This window comes from Parambassis ranga, chromosome 13 (genome assembly GCF_900634625.1).
Source record: "Parambassis ranga chromosome 13, fParRan2.1, whole genome shotgun sequence".
NCBI lineage: Eukaryota > Metazoa > Chordata > Actinopteri > Ambassidae > Parambassis > Parambassis ranga.
Genome location: NC_041033.1, coordinates 9692939 through 9711347, shown reverse-complemented (window position 1 = coordinate 9711347; position 18409 = coordinate 9692939). Strand labels below are relative to the sequence as shown.

The window sequence follows — 18409 nt, the reverse complement described above, 5'->3', positions numbered from 1 at the left end:
CAGCTACAGGAGCTCGTTCAGCAACAGACTCCGACTCCCGCGATGCACCACTGAGAGACACAGGAAGTCATTCCTGCCTGTCTCAATCAAACTACTGAACTCTGAACAGTCACTCAGACACTGTAGATTCATACTGGTACATCCATTCTCTACCTCCTACACCGTGTTCAAGCACATCTGGACAAAGGGAGGGGCACAGTGAGGATTTTTTTTTCTGGACTTCTCAAGTGCCTTCCACACCATCCAGCCCCTGCTGCTACTGGACAAACTGAGGGAGATGTCAGTGGACACTACTGGTGTCCTGGATTGCTGACTACCTCACGGACAGACTACGTCAGGCTAAAGGACACCAACATCAGACACTGTAATCAGCAGCACCAGAGCTCCCCAGGGGACAGTGCTGGCCCCTCTCCTCTTCACCCTTTACACCTCAGACTTCTGCTACAACTCAGAACTGTGTCACATCCAGAAGTTTGCAGATGAAACAGCCATCGTGGGGTGTATCAGGGATGATGGAGAGGATGAGTACAGAAGTGTAGTCAGCAACTTTGTCACCTGGAGTCAGGTGAACCATCTCCAGCTTAACGTCCTCAAAGACTAAGGAGCTAGTCATCGACTTCAGAAGTCCAGCCCACAGCCACGTCCAGTGACCATCAGGGACGACGAGGTGGAGATTGTAGGCAACTACAAGTACCTCAGGGGAGAAGGAGGGAGGGGAAGAACACACATGCAATAATACATCTGTACCATCTATGCTGCTGTGCAATGTTTGTTTACATTTACTGCACTATATCACATGACCATCTATGCTGCTTTACAATTTTTGTACATAATTCCTTTACATTACTGCACTATATCACATGACCATCTATGCTGGTGTGCAATGTTTGTAAATAATTCCTCTTATCTTTTATTTTTTACTGCACTATATCTATTTTATTCTATTTTATTCTATTTAACTCTTGCTCTGACTGTCGGTGTTGTATTGCTGCTGTTACCCAAATTTCCCTAAGGGACCTTCCCAAAGGGAGTAATAAAGTCTACTCTGTTCTATTCTATTCTATTCTATGTCATGCTCTTCACTATGTAAAGGGATTATACAGTAGTAAATATGTTCTTCTTTAGATACAACTCAGGGATTTAAATGCTATCTAGGTATTTAGATATTTATTATATATTTCTATTTCATATTTCACTACTCTGATATTATATATAATATTTTGTGTTTTCTTAAGTCTAGGAATTAAAGTTAAGCTGTTGCCTATAGGCCACATCTTTAGTGATATCTATGCCTAAGTATTTAACAGTTTTCCTAACTTGGATGTTACATATGTTTTCGCAATCTGTATCATAAAGACATAAGATTTCACATTTATTAATATTAGGATGTAAACGTGAAGCTTTAGAGAAATCCTTAATTAATTGGTTCAATCTGATGTTTATCTTTCAAAAGTAGAGCTGTATCATTATCAATATCAAGTAGGAGCAGTTGTATGATTTTAGTTCCTTATGAAATATGGTTAAACCTTTTATATCATCATTATTTAAGATTTGGAGAGAGAGGAGTTCTACTGCAATCAAAAACAGAAATGGTGAGATTGGGCATCCTTGACGGACCTGAGCAACTTATTGGAAATCTTTTTGAGGTGTTAGGGTATATTAATAAATTACTATTATGTCTTTGTATAACATTATAACTACTGAGATAAAGTTTTCTCCAAATCTCATTAATTTTAATGTTTTAAAATAAAGGGGTGTTCTATGTGTCATAGCTTTGTAGAAATCAAGAGAAAACAATAACTGCTTCAGATTCCACGTTCAGAGTAGTCAAGCAAATCTAAGATTAGTCTAATATTGTTTACTAATGTGTAGTTTGTACATAAAACCAGTTTGGCATTCATTTATATATCTCCAAGACTAGATTTTAGTCGCCTGGAGTAAACAAATGCAAATATTTTATAGTCTACATTTAAAAGTGTGATGGGTAATTTCCTGAAGAAGATTGCAAGTTTGATTGCTGCTTAAAGCATTGCTTTTAACGCTGATGTGAAGGATTGCTCTGAATTGCTGGAGAATCAGCAATCTGATTTAATTTGCTGAAACACAGTTAAGAATTTGAAAAGATGAAGCTCTTATTTTGAAAAGTAGAAAATCTTAATATCATGAAGATATGAAAGAGACACTGCTGAAGACAAGAACAGTAAAGTCATGACCTTAAGAATAGCCTGTGAATATACCATATGAAAGGTCAGAGGCTGGAATAATACCATAGGCTTATAAGAAGCTCAGGTTGTGTGATTTGAATGTGGAAAAGTAGTATACAGCTGAAGGATGATCAATATGACACATATAATGTGTCATATTCACTATTGTTCTTCAAGAACAATAGTTTGATTGCCTAGCAACAATCAAACTAAAAAAAGAGGGTGAGGTAGCAACGGCAATCAAACGTATAGACATCACACTGTCTATATATTTAACAGGCCATTACAGACAGAAGACCCTTTGGTGAACAGCCATCACTGACCACATCTGGTAAATACTAACAGAGACACTTTCAATTCATTATTGATGCCATTTTCATTTGTAGGTGAAGCCACTTAATGATATTATTAGTTTGATTGCTGCTAGGATATCAAACTCTTGTTCTTCACCCTCTTTCTTCTCTTCTTTCTTATTCTTCTGTATGTTTTTTGGTGCAGCGTATCTTCAGCATACATTGACCGATTTCCAGCCATTCAACTATCAAAATGTTTATCTCACTCTCACACTCTCAACTTCAAGTTTAAAAAAAAGTTGTTCAAATATTAAGCAACAACAAACCTTCAAACTTCAAATTTGTTCAAATATGTTTCATTTTCAAAATATTAATGAGAATTCAAAAGCCATTTAACATTGAAGTCTATGAGAGAACTTTTCAATGAGGGTCATCTGCCAAATGTATCCCTTCCTACAAATTTCAAGCTACAGACTCCATTTTAGTCTTGAAATGCTCACGAGATGCTGCTCTATCTGAAGGCTTCGGGTTGGACAAAAAGAATTGTTCAAGGGTGCAACCCCCATTAAAATATGTGGGATCTGCCCTGAGAAGAGTATAAGAAGAATCACACAGGTGTCTTAATTAGGGCTTAATTAGGCAGGCAGGGCTGTTACCAGGTGACAGGCTGACACAAGAGCAGCATATTAGTTTGATTGTGCTAGGAAACAATCAAACTCTTGTTTTGTTCTTCTCTTCTTTCATCTTTTTAAACTTCCATCGTTTTTTTGGCGCAGCGTATCTTCTTCAGCATACATTGACCGATTTCAGCCATCAACGATCAAATGTTCATCTCACAGGACATTCTGTCTTTTTCAAAACGTTTTCAAATATTAAGCAATTTCTGCATCATTTCTAACATGGGAGTCTATGGAGGAGCCTTCAAAACCACCTTCAACTTTGACATGTAACTAGTTCCACATGCTTTCAGCTACACAAACCGTTCAGACATCATTCTGTTCAGCTCTTCGAGGGCTATGAACTTGTATTCGGATTTGTTCAAATATGTTTCGTTTTCAAAATAGTAATAAAAATTCAAAAGCCATTAACATTGAAGTCTATTACCCCGTTCACACTGGGAAAAAAAATGTGGCTTAAGCCAGGATTTGGCCGCATCCTGATCAATCCAGATGTGTGAACACCTCGATCCGGCTGTAGTTTGATTTGTAGTTTGTAGTTTGATTTCAATCGGCTAGCTGGATTGGCTCAAATGTGGCTCAGGTGTGAACGCAAATGTGGCGAGCGAATCCGGCTAGCGACATGCTACTTCCGGTTAGCGACACACTACTTCCTGTTAGCGACATGCTACTCCGGTTAGCGATGTGTATCTTTCGGTCACGGGGCGCGACACGGGACAAAAAAAGCATGCCACACGGTCCTACCGCGGTGTGAACAGACTCTCTATTACGAGGCACCACCCTAGTGTTTGGAGGACACAAACACGCTGGATGAAGCCGGATGAGGACTTTAACCATGCTTTCCCTGGACCCCACCTTGACCTCCTTCTACCAGGCTGTAGACTGTCCCACAAGGCAGAACAGAACAATAGAACCTGCTGTATGCCAACGTGAAGGATGCCTACAGAGCCACCCCCACTTGGAAAGTCTGACCATAATCTGGTCTACCTGCAGCCACAGTACACCCCCCTGGTCAAAAGGATGTCTAAAACCACTCGTTTCAATCAGGAAGTGGTCACCTGAGCAGAGGATGCCCTGAGGGACTGCTTTGTCACCACTGACGGGGATGTACTGCTGAAAACACACGCGAGGACTAGAGGAGCAGACTCACTGTCTGACAGGACTACCTTAACTTCTGCCTGGACATAGTCTCCCCAAACAACTCTGTCCGCTGTTACCCAAATAAAACTTGGTAACACAATGTTAAAGCTGCCCTCACATAAAGCGGAAAGGTGGCCGTCTCTGTGGTCGGCATGAAGCTGGACTCCCTGGTCACTGTGGCAGAGAGGAGAACACTAAGAAAACTTCTGGAAGATGCCAGTCATCCTCTGCACACTGTCATCAGTGCTTAGAGGAGCCTGAACAGTCACAGGCTGCTCCTCCCCAACAGCAGGACCAACAGACTCAGGCCCCGTTCACACTGGAGAGAAAGTCATTCCAGCTAGAGTAGGATTGAGCCCAGACAGCCTTTAAGCTGGATGCGTTCAGACCTATTTCAAATCTGGCTAGCACACAGTTGGGTCCGCACTCAATCCGGCTTCATCCAGCGTGTTTGCTGTTCTCCAAACCACTAGGTGGCGCCTCGTAATATGGCTAATAATGTGGCAAGCAGGATTCGCTAGCCACATTTGCGTTCACACCTGAGCCACATTTGAGCCAATCCTGCTAGATCCACCTCTCGAGGGTGGAAGGGTGAAATCAAACTGGATTCAGCTGGATTGGAGGTGTTCACACTAGGAAAAAAACACATCTGGATTGATCTGGATGCGGCCAAATCCTGCTTAAGCCACATTTTGTGTGAACGGGGCCTCAGAGACTCCTTTGTCCCCTGATCCATCAAACTTTACAACTCTGCTTTTGGCAGGAGGGGGAGAAGGAGGGAGGAGTGCAGCCCACCTGATACATCACACATGCAATAATTTATATGTTCAAATCCATCTGTACCATTTATGCTGCTGTGCAAAGTTTGTACATAATTCCTTTACATTTACTGCACTATATCACATTACCATTTATGCTACTGTGTAATGTTTGTACATAATTCCTCTTATCTTTTATTCTTTATTTTGTTCTATTTAACTCTTGCTCTGACTGTCGGTGTTGTATTGCTGCTGGTACCCAAATTCCCTGAGGGACCTTCCCAAGGGGATTAATAAAGTATATTCTATTCTATTCTACATCAGCTGCAGCAATCAAACTTGCATTTTCTTCAGGAAAAGCCCTTTTCTAGTTGTTGAATTATAATACATTTCACTGTGTTCATTGATCCATAGTTTGAACATATGTAAACCAAAATCAACCAAATTGTTTCAAATGTTCCCTGCACAGTTTAAAATGGACCTCTGGCCTATAGTGGAGCACATGGTGCAGGAGATGGAGTGGGAGGAGGTTGTGTCCACTCTTGAAGCAGCGGTTCTGGATCTGCTTCAAAATGGTGCATCCGACCCCCCTCCTCCTCCTGTGCCTGCTGCACCGGACATCCACCTACAGCTGGACACTGGAGCCAGCCAGGGACAGGTAAGACACAAAGTGGAGGTCAGGGACAGAGACAAAAACACCTGACCCACAAAAAAATCTGAATTTTGACCATTTTAGTTATTTCCACATCAAAATAAGGCAGACTCTGAGTGTGTTATGTCTGCTCAATCTTCCCGGTCTCTCTGCAGTACCATCATGAGTCCCCTGCCCCCTCCTGCAGCAGCTCCACAGCAGCAGCAGCAGCTTCACCTGGGAACACAGTAAGACCCTCGATAAACACACTAATACATGTTGTTTGGTTGTTGGAAACAGCAGCATCAGACAAGAGGAAGGGCTGAGTATAAAAACACAAAGTACACAAGTTAGGAAGCAGACACAGCTGGACCTCATGAGGACGGAGTAAGAAACACAAGAAACCTTCAAATGAAACACTACATACTACTAAACACCTTTTTGAAGTAACAGTAATCAGAACTGTCAGTAACACTGTGGACCATGTCTCCACCTGTCCCTGCTTCAGATGCAGTAACCACACACAGTCTAATCACAGACCCACAGAGGCTGATCATGTGTAACAGTGAATCAGATTTACAGTTGAATACACACTCTCTGAGCCTCAGCGGGATCCTTATGACACATTAGCAGACAGAGGACACCAACTTGTCTAATCACCTCCACATTTGTGTCCTCAGTTTCAACATCCAGTGGTGGAGGTGCCGGACAACCTCATCCTGGTTTCTGTTATTGAACCGTAAGTAAATCACGCAAACACTTTTATTCAGACAAGCTTTTAGATGACTGGGTTTATTGTGTTGTTTTTATTTCATTTTAATATGGTAGTTTGGTTTTAACTGCATTTTGTAAAGCACTTTGTGATCCTATCTGTGAAAGGTGCTGTATAAATAAAGTTTACTTACTTACAAACAAAGGTATGATTAAACATGGCTTCTGCTGTCTAACATGGACATCTGTGTCTCTGTCTAAAGGAGCGGAGAGTTGTCCTACTGGCCTGTTGTTGTGGAGCCTGCTCCTCCTCCTCCTCCTCCTCCCTCCTCCTCCTCCTCCTGCTCCTCCTCCTTCTGCTGCTCCTCCCCTCCCCACCACATCAAGGTAAGTTGCTGATGCTGCTTTTAGACGATATGTGACTAATCATGATGAAATCATCAATGATCAGGTGTTCAGGTCTGTGTGATCATTAATATAATCTCTGTCTGTGTATTGGGCTTTAATGCAGCTCAACAGCTTCCCAGAGATGAATTTGAATTGTATTTTATTTAATGTCATAATGTAGCCTACTTGTGTCCTAACATGTGTACACAGTGGTATATTGTGTCCTTACTTTTGTTTTTCCTGTTTTGTCCCTGTAGAAAAAGAAAACATGAAGACGAATCGGCATCATAGCCGCACATCAAAAACGCTGCTGAAAAGGACATGAAGATAGAGATAGAGAGTGTGTGTACTGTATTGTGGGCGCAGGTGTACTGTAGGAGCCATATATTGTGATCATGTATTATTGAGTTGTTTGTCTATTTGTTAGGTCTGGTTGTCATGGTGATGGGAAATGTTTGTGTCACGAAGGTAATGACAGCTGGAATTTATAAAACGGGCATTCACTCACCTGCACGTGGGTCAAGTCAGAATTCTGAATTCTGAAAGTCAGAATAAATTTTTTTCTGTCATGACAATTTTTGTATTTTTAGTGGCTCTAATCCTCTTCCATATCGTTGTCACAAGAACGAAATTTAAAGTGCTCCCCAGTCAGTGTATCATTCATTCAGTTGATGTAAAAATATATATATAATTAGGTCTAATTTGCTAAAACAATAAATAAATGATTAAACTAATAAAACAATAAGAATAGACATAGTTAGATAAAATACATAAAAGAACATCATACACACCCAGTCATAGCCTAAAAAAACATGCATACGCTGTCTGTAACGTCTGCCAGAAGGCAACAGTTCGCTGAATCATTTGTGTGGATTAACTCACCTGATTTTCTCTTCAGGAGACCTCCTGCCCGGTGAGAACCAGCAACCCATCCTACCTCCTGCACCTGCACCTATGAGCGTTTTTCCTCCTCTGTGGACAATTTTCGTTATCTTTGATTTTTTGTAATAAAGACACTTACCTTGAGATCTGCGTTTGGATCCCCTCCTTTCTACGCCTCCAATCACATGGACGGGCATTACCTGAAGACGAGCTGCGGTCTGTGACTTCGGCCATCATGCACGTACCTCTCTGGTGCGTGCAGAGCAGGAAGAGAGTGACAACCAGCCAATACCCCGCACAGGGTCGTCCCGGAGGATTGGCTGATGTTTTTAGCATTTTATAGCTTCCACAGATGATTCATATTCTTCATTTTAATGCGAAACTGCCTAACTAATTGGTTGCTATTGGATTGTGAAGAGAAGATACACTAATTTAACAAAAGTGCATCAGAATGAAATCTCCTACCCTACCTTTAAATGTTTATAGTCCTGTATACATTCCTGTGGTGTTTTTCTATTGTATTTCTGCTGCCAATCTCAAAAGCTGCTGTCTGATTGGTTAATTTAGATCGGGGGCTTGTTTAACACGAGAATAAGAAGAAGGGAGCCAGCAGGTGAAAAAACTGAGAAACTATACAGACTGCAAAAAGTGAGTCAGTGATTACTGTGTCTTGAGCAAACATGAATAAAGCATTTGAAATAATAATCCTGTGACTGACAATGTTCTCCAGGTTTTTGTGGACAGACAGGATGTTGGTAGTTTGGACTACAAGACTCATGAGCTTGCACTTCCTGATAGCAAGGTACGGACAGTTTTTACATGTTTTTGTTCTGTGATCTTTTCATGTAAGCTGCTTGTATCATGATGGATGCTCTTCCCCTGATGATTTTCTGAGTGTGGTACTCATGTTTTGTGCATCAAAGGAAGACAGGATGTTGAGCTTACTTGGGGGGAACTGTGCAAGAGTGGTATTCTACCTTTTATTGCCATGTGCTGTGCTGTTTAGTTCAGTCCTCTGAATCTTGACGGTCCCATTGTGAACTGCTTATGTGTGTTTGACTTTCGTTTGAACATTTTTCATTGTGGCATCACTTTGACTGTAACTCCTTCCTGGGCCATTCAGAGATGCAGGTGTCTGTGAACAGAGTCTGTGTTGCCTGTCCTGATGATTTGTTATTACACCCCTCTGAGAGGATTTACCATCTTCTCTTTTGACATGAAGCCAGGCTTTATAAAAAGGTTTGTTGCATGAATTCAGTCCTCCATCTTGTCAAAACTCTAACATGTCTAGACAAAGAGTCTGTTCAAGATGAGGAGCTGATAGGTAATTTTATTTATTTATCATGTGAATATAGGATGTTGATCTTTAGATATTCATGCACCTATTATTGGCTAAAACATTTTGGTTTTCAGTAGTAATCAGTGATCAGAAATCACTAGTAATCAGCACGATTTAAATTAAATTGTAGCTGTCCTGTTTTAGATTAACACATTCAGGGCAGTGGAAGACTGACATCGAGTCAGCCGCCGTCCCAGGATTCATCCAGGCTAGACTCATTGTGGAGGGACCTCCCAGAGACACTTTCATCAGACTTCCAGTGAGTCCAAGTGCTAGTTATGCATTTAAATTCAGGGTCATTGATTATAGTTTAAAACAGACATTTCACACAGTCACTTGAATGATGATAACACTGCATTTCTCTGTAGGGTTGGGGCAAAGGAGTTGTATTCATCAATGGGCAGAATCTTGGACGTTATTGGCACATTGGTCCCCAGCACTTCCTGTATCTCCCAGCACCTTGGCTTAGAGGTACAGAGCACTCAGAAACTGTAAAGAGATCAACATGATCTGCTTTCTTGAACTATTTTAAATAATCTGTGACATGTAGGTATATATGTAGTTTTCCTTCACTCTTTCAGATAATTTTTTTTTTGTCTCAAAGCAATTCACAGAGACCCAGAGCCTGATCCCCCTAAAAAGCCACAGTGTCAGGATAAACACCCTTTTAACAGGAAGAAACCTTGAGCAGGATCCGGCTCGTAAGGAGAACCTTGAAGGAGAGGAGAAGACGAGGGAAACAGGACAGAGAGGATGAAGGAGAGACAGAGGAACAAATATGCACAAACATTACAGAGGACAAACATGACACGTTGCAAAATGGATAATATGATGATAATTAATATAAATAAGAAATTCCCCATTGTCTATATTTTTTTAATTAAACTAATATAAGGCATGTAAACTAGAGCGCTACAATTTTACTGGATCAAACATATGTCCTTGCTTATTCAGACAAAACTAAATATTTCACTGTACTAAAACAGGACTGCATATTTTATACATAAATATAATTCTTTGTTATCAATGATAGTGCTTTCAGATTTTAATAAGCATAAAAGGTTGTAATGTGTACACACTTTGGGCAACTAGTGACTTTGATACCTGTGTGATGGTCCAGGCTGTGGGTCAGTGAAGAGAGGCTGAATGGATGATAAATATGGATGAAAAATAATCACTGCCACATTTTGCCCTGTATTTACCTCATAAAACCAGCTGACAGTGAGCAGTCTTCTTACTTTAGTTTACCGTTAATCAGCCTGATGGACGGACTTATTTATGGACTTAACTTGTTAGCTAACCGACCAGCCAGAGCAGTGCATCAGGAATGGACATTATAAAAACACAGCGCGCAGCATCAAACTCTCAGTCCAGCATCAGACTACAGTCCTCTGTCTCTCTGCCTGCAGCTCTGCTGTCTGTCCGGTTTGGCCCCAAAACTTCTGTGTTGTTTAATGATCTTAACGATCGATCATTCACGCTGCAATACACAAACATTGACGCACGCTATCAGGACGGAGTGAGACCTCCCTCCTTCACTCCCTGTCCTTCCGGTTGGAGACCCAGAGGTGAGCTGTCCCGCGCGCCCCCTCCCCTCCTCTCACAGCTTCTCAGCATCAGGGCGCCTACAGCTGCAGGGGGCGCTAATTTGCCAATTCTGCACACAGTGATCTACAATATACATAAAAACCGCCGCGCAGATGATATTTTTCCAACTGCTCGTGCCGCACCGGGCGACCGCGCGGTCTGCCCGTGCCCAAAACCGCCACTGTGAACGAAGCAGGATTTATTGCCAGTTTCTATTCATTTGAGCATGATGAGTCTATACAGTGACACTTTCCTAATATTGGCTGCACTGGTTTGCAAAGTCCCTGAAGTTCACTGCTTGTACAAAGTTAACTCTCCCTCATCATGACAGGCAAACCCAGCTGAAAGTAATGCACACATACACTACACACTGTAGCTAAAGCTAAAACACTTTGTGTATATGAATAACTATAAAGACAAATTCTTCATTAATTTTGAAAATGTACATAAAACAGAAGGATTCAGATTTCACTCCTGCTCTTAACTGTGAGTTTTTGTGTATAATGTACAATAATTCTATGTAATGATGTCATAGGACTTGTTGCCTTGCAACTGCTTTGAAGTTGTAAAAAGTCACAGCAGCATAGCAACCATAGAATGTTATGTTGTTATGTTTTGAATATTGTTCATTTCCACAGTGAGTACACAGAGAGAGAAGCTGCTTTTTTTGAGCTCCTGCAGAAATAAGAAAACCCAACAGATTGACAACAACAGAACAACTGAATTTGGTAAATACTAACAGATAGTTTAAACTCATTTAGACTAATGTAGTGATCTGACCTCTGTAACAACTGAATGATGCACTTTGATGGTACACACAGATATTCTTCCTAAGTGCTGCTGGTGGTTTTTAATATAATGTAACGTCTGTATCAGCAAAGGAACTTGTACTACAGCTGTTAAATCAATGCAAGAGTACAGAAAGGGTTCAATATTTGAGTATTGTGGATAATCACTGACAAGGTGGAAGACAATTGATGCAGCATTTTCATTCGTAAGTTAAGGTGAAGCCACTTAATGATATTATTGTTGAATTATAATACATTTCATACATACATTTTATTGATCCATAGTTTGAACATATGTAAAACCAAAATCAACCAAATTGTTTCAAATGTTACCAGCACAGTTTAAAATGGACCTCTGGCCTATAGTGGAGCGCATGGTGCAGGAGATGGAGTGGGAGGAGGTTGTGTCCACTCTTGAAACAGTGGTTCACAATCTGCTTCAAGATGGTGCATCCGACCCCCCTCCTCCTCCTGTGCCTGCTGCACCGGACATCCACCTACAGCTGGACACCAGAGCCAGCCAGGGACAGGTAAGACACAAAGCGGAGGTCAGGGACAGAGACAAAAACACCTGACCCACACAAAAGTCTGAATTTTGACCATTCAGTTATTTCCACATCAAAATAGGGCAGACTCTGAGTGTGTTATGTCTGGTCAATCTTCCCTGTCTCTCTGCAGTACCATCATGAGTCCCCTGCCCCCTCCTGCAGCAGCTCCACAGCAGCAGCTGAAGCTTCACCTGGGAACACAGTAAGACACTCGATAAACACACTAATACATGTTGTTTGGTTGTTGGAAACAGCAGCATCAGACAAGAGGAAGGGCTGAGTATAAAAACACAAAGTACACAAGTTAGGAAGCAGACACAGCTGGACCTCATGAGGACGGAGTAAGAAACACAAGAAGCCTTCAAAATGAAACACTACATACTACTAAAACCTTTTTGAAGTAACAGTAATCAGAAGTGTCAGTAACACTGTGGACCATGTCTCCACCTGTCCCTGCTTCAGAGGCAGTAACCACACACAGTCTAATCACAGACCCACAGAGGCTGATCATGTGTAACAGTGAATCAGATTTACAGTTGAATACACACTCTCTGAGCCTCAGCGGGATCCTTATGACACTTTAGCAGACAGAGGACACCAACTTGTCTAATCACCTCCACATTTGTGTCCTCGGTTTCAACATCCAGTGGTGAAGCTGCCGGACAACGTCGTCCTGGTTTCTGTTATTGAACCGTAAGTAAATCACACAAACAAAAGAATGATTAAACATGGCTGCTGCTGTCTAACATGGACATCTGTGTCTCTGTCTAAAGGAGCGGACAGTTGTCCTACTGGCCTGTTGTTGTGGAGCCTCCTCCTCCTCTTCCTCCTCCTGCTGCTGCTCCTCCTCCTCCTCCTCCTGCTGCTCCTCCCCCCCCTCCTCCTCCTTCTGTTGCTCCTCCCCTCCCCACCACATCAAGGTAAGTTGCTGATGCTGCTTTTAGACAATATGTGACTGATCATGATGAAATCATCAATGATCAGGTGTTCAGGTCTGTGTGATCATTAATATAATCTCTGTCTTTGTATTGGGCTTTAATGCAGCTGAACAGCTTCCCAGAGATGAGTTTGAATTGTATTTAATGTCATAATGTAGCCTACTTGTGTCCTCACATGTGCACACAGTTTTATATTGTGTCCTCACTTTTGTTTTTCCTGTTTTGTCCCTGTGGAAGAAGACAACACGAGTATGAACCAGCATCACAGCCGCACATTAAAAAGCCAAGGAACGCCTTCATGATCTTCCTCAATGAGCAGAGGCCCAAAGTCTCTGCTGAGAAGGGCATGAAGAGCAGTGCGGCTGTGAATGCAGCTGTGGGACAGATGGTAAGAAACACTCTGGATCAAGAGTTTGGTTGAACTGCTGTCATCCACTGCATTTTGGAGGTACCGACTAGATATAGTCGGGCTCGCCTCCACACACAGCTCGGGTTCTGGAACCCAACTCCTTGAGAGGGGTTGGACTCTCTTCTATTCTGGAGTTGCCCATGGTGAGAGGCGGCGGGCTGGTGTGGGCTTGCTCATAGCCCCACAGCTTAGCTGCCATGTGTTGGAGTTTTCCCCAGTATGTGAGAGGGTCGCTTCCCTGCGCCTTCAGGTTGGGGAGAGGTCTCTCACTGTGGTTTCGGCGTATGCGCCGAACAGCAGTGTAGAGTACTTGACCTTCTTACAGTATCTGGGAGGGGTGCTGGATGGCGCCCCAACCGGGGACTCTGTCATCTTGCTGGGAGACTTCAACGCCCACGTGGGCAGTGACAGTAACACCTGGAGAGGCGTGATTGGGAGGAACGGCCTCCCCGATCTGAACCCGAGTGGTGTTTTGTTATTGGACTTCCGTCCATAATGAACACCATGTTCGAGCACAAGGTTGTCCATCGGTGCACTTGGCACCAGGACACCCTAGGCCGGAGGTCAATGATCGATTTTGTAATCGTGTCATCTGACCTTCGACCTTGTGTTTTGGACACTCGGGTGAAGAGAAGGGCTGAGCTGTCAACTGATCACTACCTGGTGGTGAGTTGGATCCGTTGGCGAGGGAAGAGGCTGGACAGGCCCGGCAGGCCCAAACGTACTGTGCGGGTCTGTTGGGAGCGTTTGGCCGAACCCTCCGCTAGGGAGATCTTCAACTCCCACCTCCGGGAGAGCTTCACCCAGATTCCGAGGGAGGCTGGAGACATGGTCCACATCCACGGGGTCTCATTCACGAGTGAGGGAAAAATGGAGCGGGAGATTGACAGACGGATCGGTGCAGATTCCGCAGTAATGCGGTCACTGTACCGGTCTGTTGTGGTGAAGAAGGAGCTGAGCCAGAAGGCGAAGCTCCTTCTGGCTCAGCTCCTTCTTCACCACAACAGACCGAAGGCAAAGCTCTCGATTTACCGGTCAATCTACGTTCCTACCCTCACCTATGGTCATGAGCTCTGGGTAGTGACCGAAAGAATGAGATTGCGAATACAGGCGGCCGAAATGAGTTTCCTTCAAAGGGTGGCTGGGCGCTCCCTTAGAGATGGGTGAGGAGCTCAGTCACCCGAGAGGAGCTCGGAGTAGAGCCGCTGCTCCTCCACATTGAGAGGAGCCAGCTGAGGTGGCTCGGGCATCTGGTTCGGATGCCTCCTGGACGCCTCCCTGGGGAGGTGTTCCGGGCATGTCCCACTGGGAGGAGGCCCCGGGAAGACCCAGGACGCGGTGGAGAGACTATGTCTCTCGGCTGGCCTGGGAACGCCTCGGGATTCCCCCAGAGGAGCTGGAGAAATTTCAAAATGGCGGACTTCCTGTTGGGTTTGGAGGGGGGGTCCAAGAGACTTTTTTGTGCATCTTGGGGTGGTACACATGTGTGCCAATTTTCATGAGCCTCCCCAAAACAGGCCACAGGGGCATGCAGAAAAACCTATGAAAACAAAACATTTTGTGTAGCCAGTAGGTGGCGCTCTGTCAAAGCCTTAATATTGTTGTATAGATGTGTTTAGGGTCAGACTCTGATCATACATGTGACATTTCGTACAGATCGGACAACAAAGAAAACAAAGAATTTAGAGCGACTTCCTCTTTCGTCTGAAATGGTCAAACTTTGAGGCCACGCGCCGGCCACACCGTCAGACTTTTGTTGAGTTTTGGAATGCGTCTATTCCCTATGGTGTCCTGAGTGGACACAGTGAATTTCAGCTCAATTCCATGAAGTATGCGAGGCGTGATAAGTTTTGTAGCAGGGTCACACATCGCCAAAAATGGCCGCAAACTTTAAAATGACTTCCTGTTGGGTTTGGAGGGGGGGTCCAAGAGACTTTTTTGTGCGTCTTGGGGTGATACATATGTGTGCCAAATGTCGTGATCCTGTGGCAAACCGGTCAGAGGGGCTACACTTTAGGGGGCGCTATAGAGCCATTTTCCCATGTGCATTTCAAAACTCAGCAAATTTCAAAATTTTTCAGGCAAATGAATTTTTCTACCAAGTTTGGTGAGTTTTGGGGCATGTTAAGGCCCCCAAAAATGCGATCTTAGGGGGGAAAGAAAAAAAATGAAAAATAATAATCCTAAGGGTTTCAATAGGGCTCCTGCACCATTCGGTGCTCGGGCCCTAACAAGGCTTCTCTGATTTTATGACACACACACAGCAGAAACACACATCACTGTGTACTACTAGCCTGCAGGTGTGTTTTAGTACATGTGCTGACAGTCAGTTGTCGTCTGTCCACAGTGGAATTCACTATCAAAGGAGGAGCAGGCGAAATACTATGAGGAGGCGGAGGCAGAGCGGCGGCTCCACGTCCAGCTGTACCCAGAGTGGTCGTCTGCAGACAACTATGTAAGCACACTCTGCTCACATACAACTACGACACAACTCCTCCACAGACAGTGAAAACAGAGTGTAATGTGTGTGATGTGTTTGATTTTAGGGCAAAAAGAGGAAAAGGGTCAGGAGTAGGACTCCAGCCACAACAGGTAAATATGCTGTTTGATGCAGGTGGACACACACAGTGTCACAGAGGACTGAACATTTTTGTGTTTGTGTTTCCACAGACTGAGAGCACGGACTCCATGTAAAGAAGCTTATTTCTGTAAATAGTTTTGTAATAGTTTTTTTGCTTGTTCATGTTTTTTTGTCTTGTAAATACTTTTTCTTACCTTTCATTTACAAAAACTTTGTTTCTTGTTCTTATTTTTTATTGTATATAGTTTTATTTTATTTCTTTATTATTTTATTATTTTTTATAATAGATCTTCTTTATAAATTGACAAATCCTCTTTATTTGCTGATAAGTCACACTTATATAGTGTACACTCCTAGTACCAAGCCAGCCTTCGTAATGAGCTTGTTGAGTCTGTTGGTGTCAGCCGTCTTCATCCTGCTGCCCCAGCACACTACAGCGTAGAAGATGATGCTGGAGACCACCGAGTGGTAAAACATCTGCATTGTCTGGCAAAAATTAAAGGACCTGAATCTCCTTAGGAGATACAGGCGACTCTGTCCCTTCTTGTATATTGCCTCATAAGCTCTGTTTGAACAAATCAGCAGGTTTTCAGGTCTGCATGGACACACAAAGTTGACTGTCAGTCACTTCACCATGTGGTCATACACTGGATATATATCTGATGACATGAAGCATCAAGATAAGCAAATCTTACAGATGTTACAAAATCTGAAATAAACAATGGCTTCTGTAAACCATAAGACAAAAAGGTGGCTATTACTGCAGGAGTGCCTCTCATGAGTTATCACCATTGCATTTGATTGTAACCGTAAAAGTGAAGCCACACTTTTGGGTAATGGCAGGTGTGTATCCTAATAATAATAATAATCATCATCATCATCATCATCATTTGTGCTGCATGTAATCAAACAGGTCTTCATATCACACAGCTCCTTTTGGGCTCTACTACCACATTTCAAAAGTGAGACACAGATAACTTGATCTCCTCCTGATCAAAGGAGCAGTGAGAGGTCTTACCGTTAAGATCATTAAACAACACAGAAGTTTTGGGGTCAAACAGATCAAACAGCAGAGCTGCAGGCATAGAGACAGAGGACTGTAGTCTGATGCTGGACTGAGAGTTTGATGCTGCACGCTGTGTTTTATAATGTCGATTCTTGATACACTGCTCTGGCTGGTTGGTTAGCCAACAAGTTAGCTACTGGCTGCTAACATAAGTCCATCCTTCAATGACAGGCTGATTAATGTTAAACTAAGGTAGGAATACTGCTGACTGTCAGCTGCTTTTATGAGTTAAATGCAGGGTAAAAAGTGGGGAATGATTATTTTTCATCCATATTTATCATCCATTCAGCCTCTCTTTACTCGATGCCCACAGCCTGGACCATCACACAGTTATCAAAATGACTAGTTGCCCAAAGTGTGTACACATTACAACCTTTTATGTTGCTTATTAAAATCTGAAAGCACTATCATTGATAAGAAAGAATTATATTTATGTATAAAATGCAGTCCTATTTTTGTACAGTGAAATATTTCTGTTTTGTCTGAATAAGCAAGGACATGTGTTTGATCCAGTACAATTGTAGTGCTCTAGTTTACATGCCTTATATTAGTTTAATTAAAAAAAAATATGGGGAATTTCTTATTTATATTAATGATCATCATATTATCCATTTTGCAACGTGTCATGTTTGTTCTCTGTAAGGTTTGTGCATGTTTGTTCCTCTGTCTCTCATTCATCCTCTGAAGAACTTCACCTTAGTTCACCATGAATCTGTGCTGATTTGTCTGCTTGTGTTGATCAGCAGACTCCAGCTCCACTCCTAGTACCGCGCCAGCCTTCCTAATGAGCTCAGTGAGTCTGTTGGTAAACACACGCCCCTTTCTTTTGGAGCTCATCCGAAGCCACGCCTCCAATCACATGGACACGCATTACCTGAAGACGAGCTGCGGTCTGTGACTTCGGCCATCATGCACGTACCTCTCTGGTGCGTGCAGAGCAGGAAGAGAGTGACAACCAGCCAATACCCCACACAGGGCCGTCCCGGAGGATTGGCTGATGTTTTTAGCATTTTATAGCTTCCACAGATGATTCATATTCTTCGTTTTAATTTGAAACTGCCGAACTAATTGGTTGCTATTGAATTGTGAAGAGAAGATACACTAATTTAACAAAAAGTGCATCAGAATGAAATCTCCTACCCTACCTTTAAATGTTTATAGTCCTGAATACAGTCCTGCGGTTTTTCTATTGTATTTCTGCTGCCAATCTCAAAAGCTGCTGTCTGATTGGTTAATTTAGATCGGGGGCTTGTGCGCAAAGAAGAAGGGAGCCAGCAGGTAATAAAACAGAGAAACTAACTATACAGACTGCAAAAAGTGAGTCAGTGATGTCTCTGTGTCTTGAGCAAACACAACATGAAAATTTTGTGTTGGGTTTTGCTGCTGTGGTCCACATGTGTTTTTCAATAGCAGCATCAGACTAGCTTCCAAGCCTAGAGCATGTGTGGCTAGAAGCTAGTTGTTAGTGTG

The 18409-nt window shown here is 42.8% G+C and overlaps 1 protein-coding gene and 1 long non-coding RNA gene across 2 annotated transcripts; both read left to right on the top strand.

The window, feature by feature from the left end:
• Positions 1–8858: 8858 nt before the first annotated feature.
• Positions 8859–9471, top strand: LOC114444554 (uncharacterized). Its single transcript, XR_003671567.1, has 3 exons — positions 8859–8922; positions 9167–9281; positions 9391–9471. It is a non-coding gene; the product is annotated as an uncharacterized LOC114444554 (long non-coding RNA).
• A 3450-nt stretch (positions 9472–12921) lies between these two features.
• Positions 12922–15986, top strand: LOC114445080 (lymphoid enhancer-binding factor 1-like). The gene is made up of 5 exons (XM_028420029.1): positions 12922–12929; positions 13121–13271; positions 15640–15747; positions 15839–15856; positions 15963–15986. The coding sequence occupies exons 1-5, from the start codon at positions 12922–12924 to the stop codon at positions 15984–15986; spliced, it is 309 nt and encodes a 102-aa protein (XP_028275830.1).
• The last annotated feature ends 2423 nt before the right edge of the window (positions 15987–18409 follow it).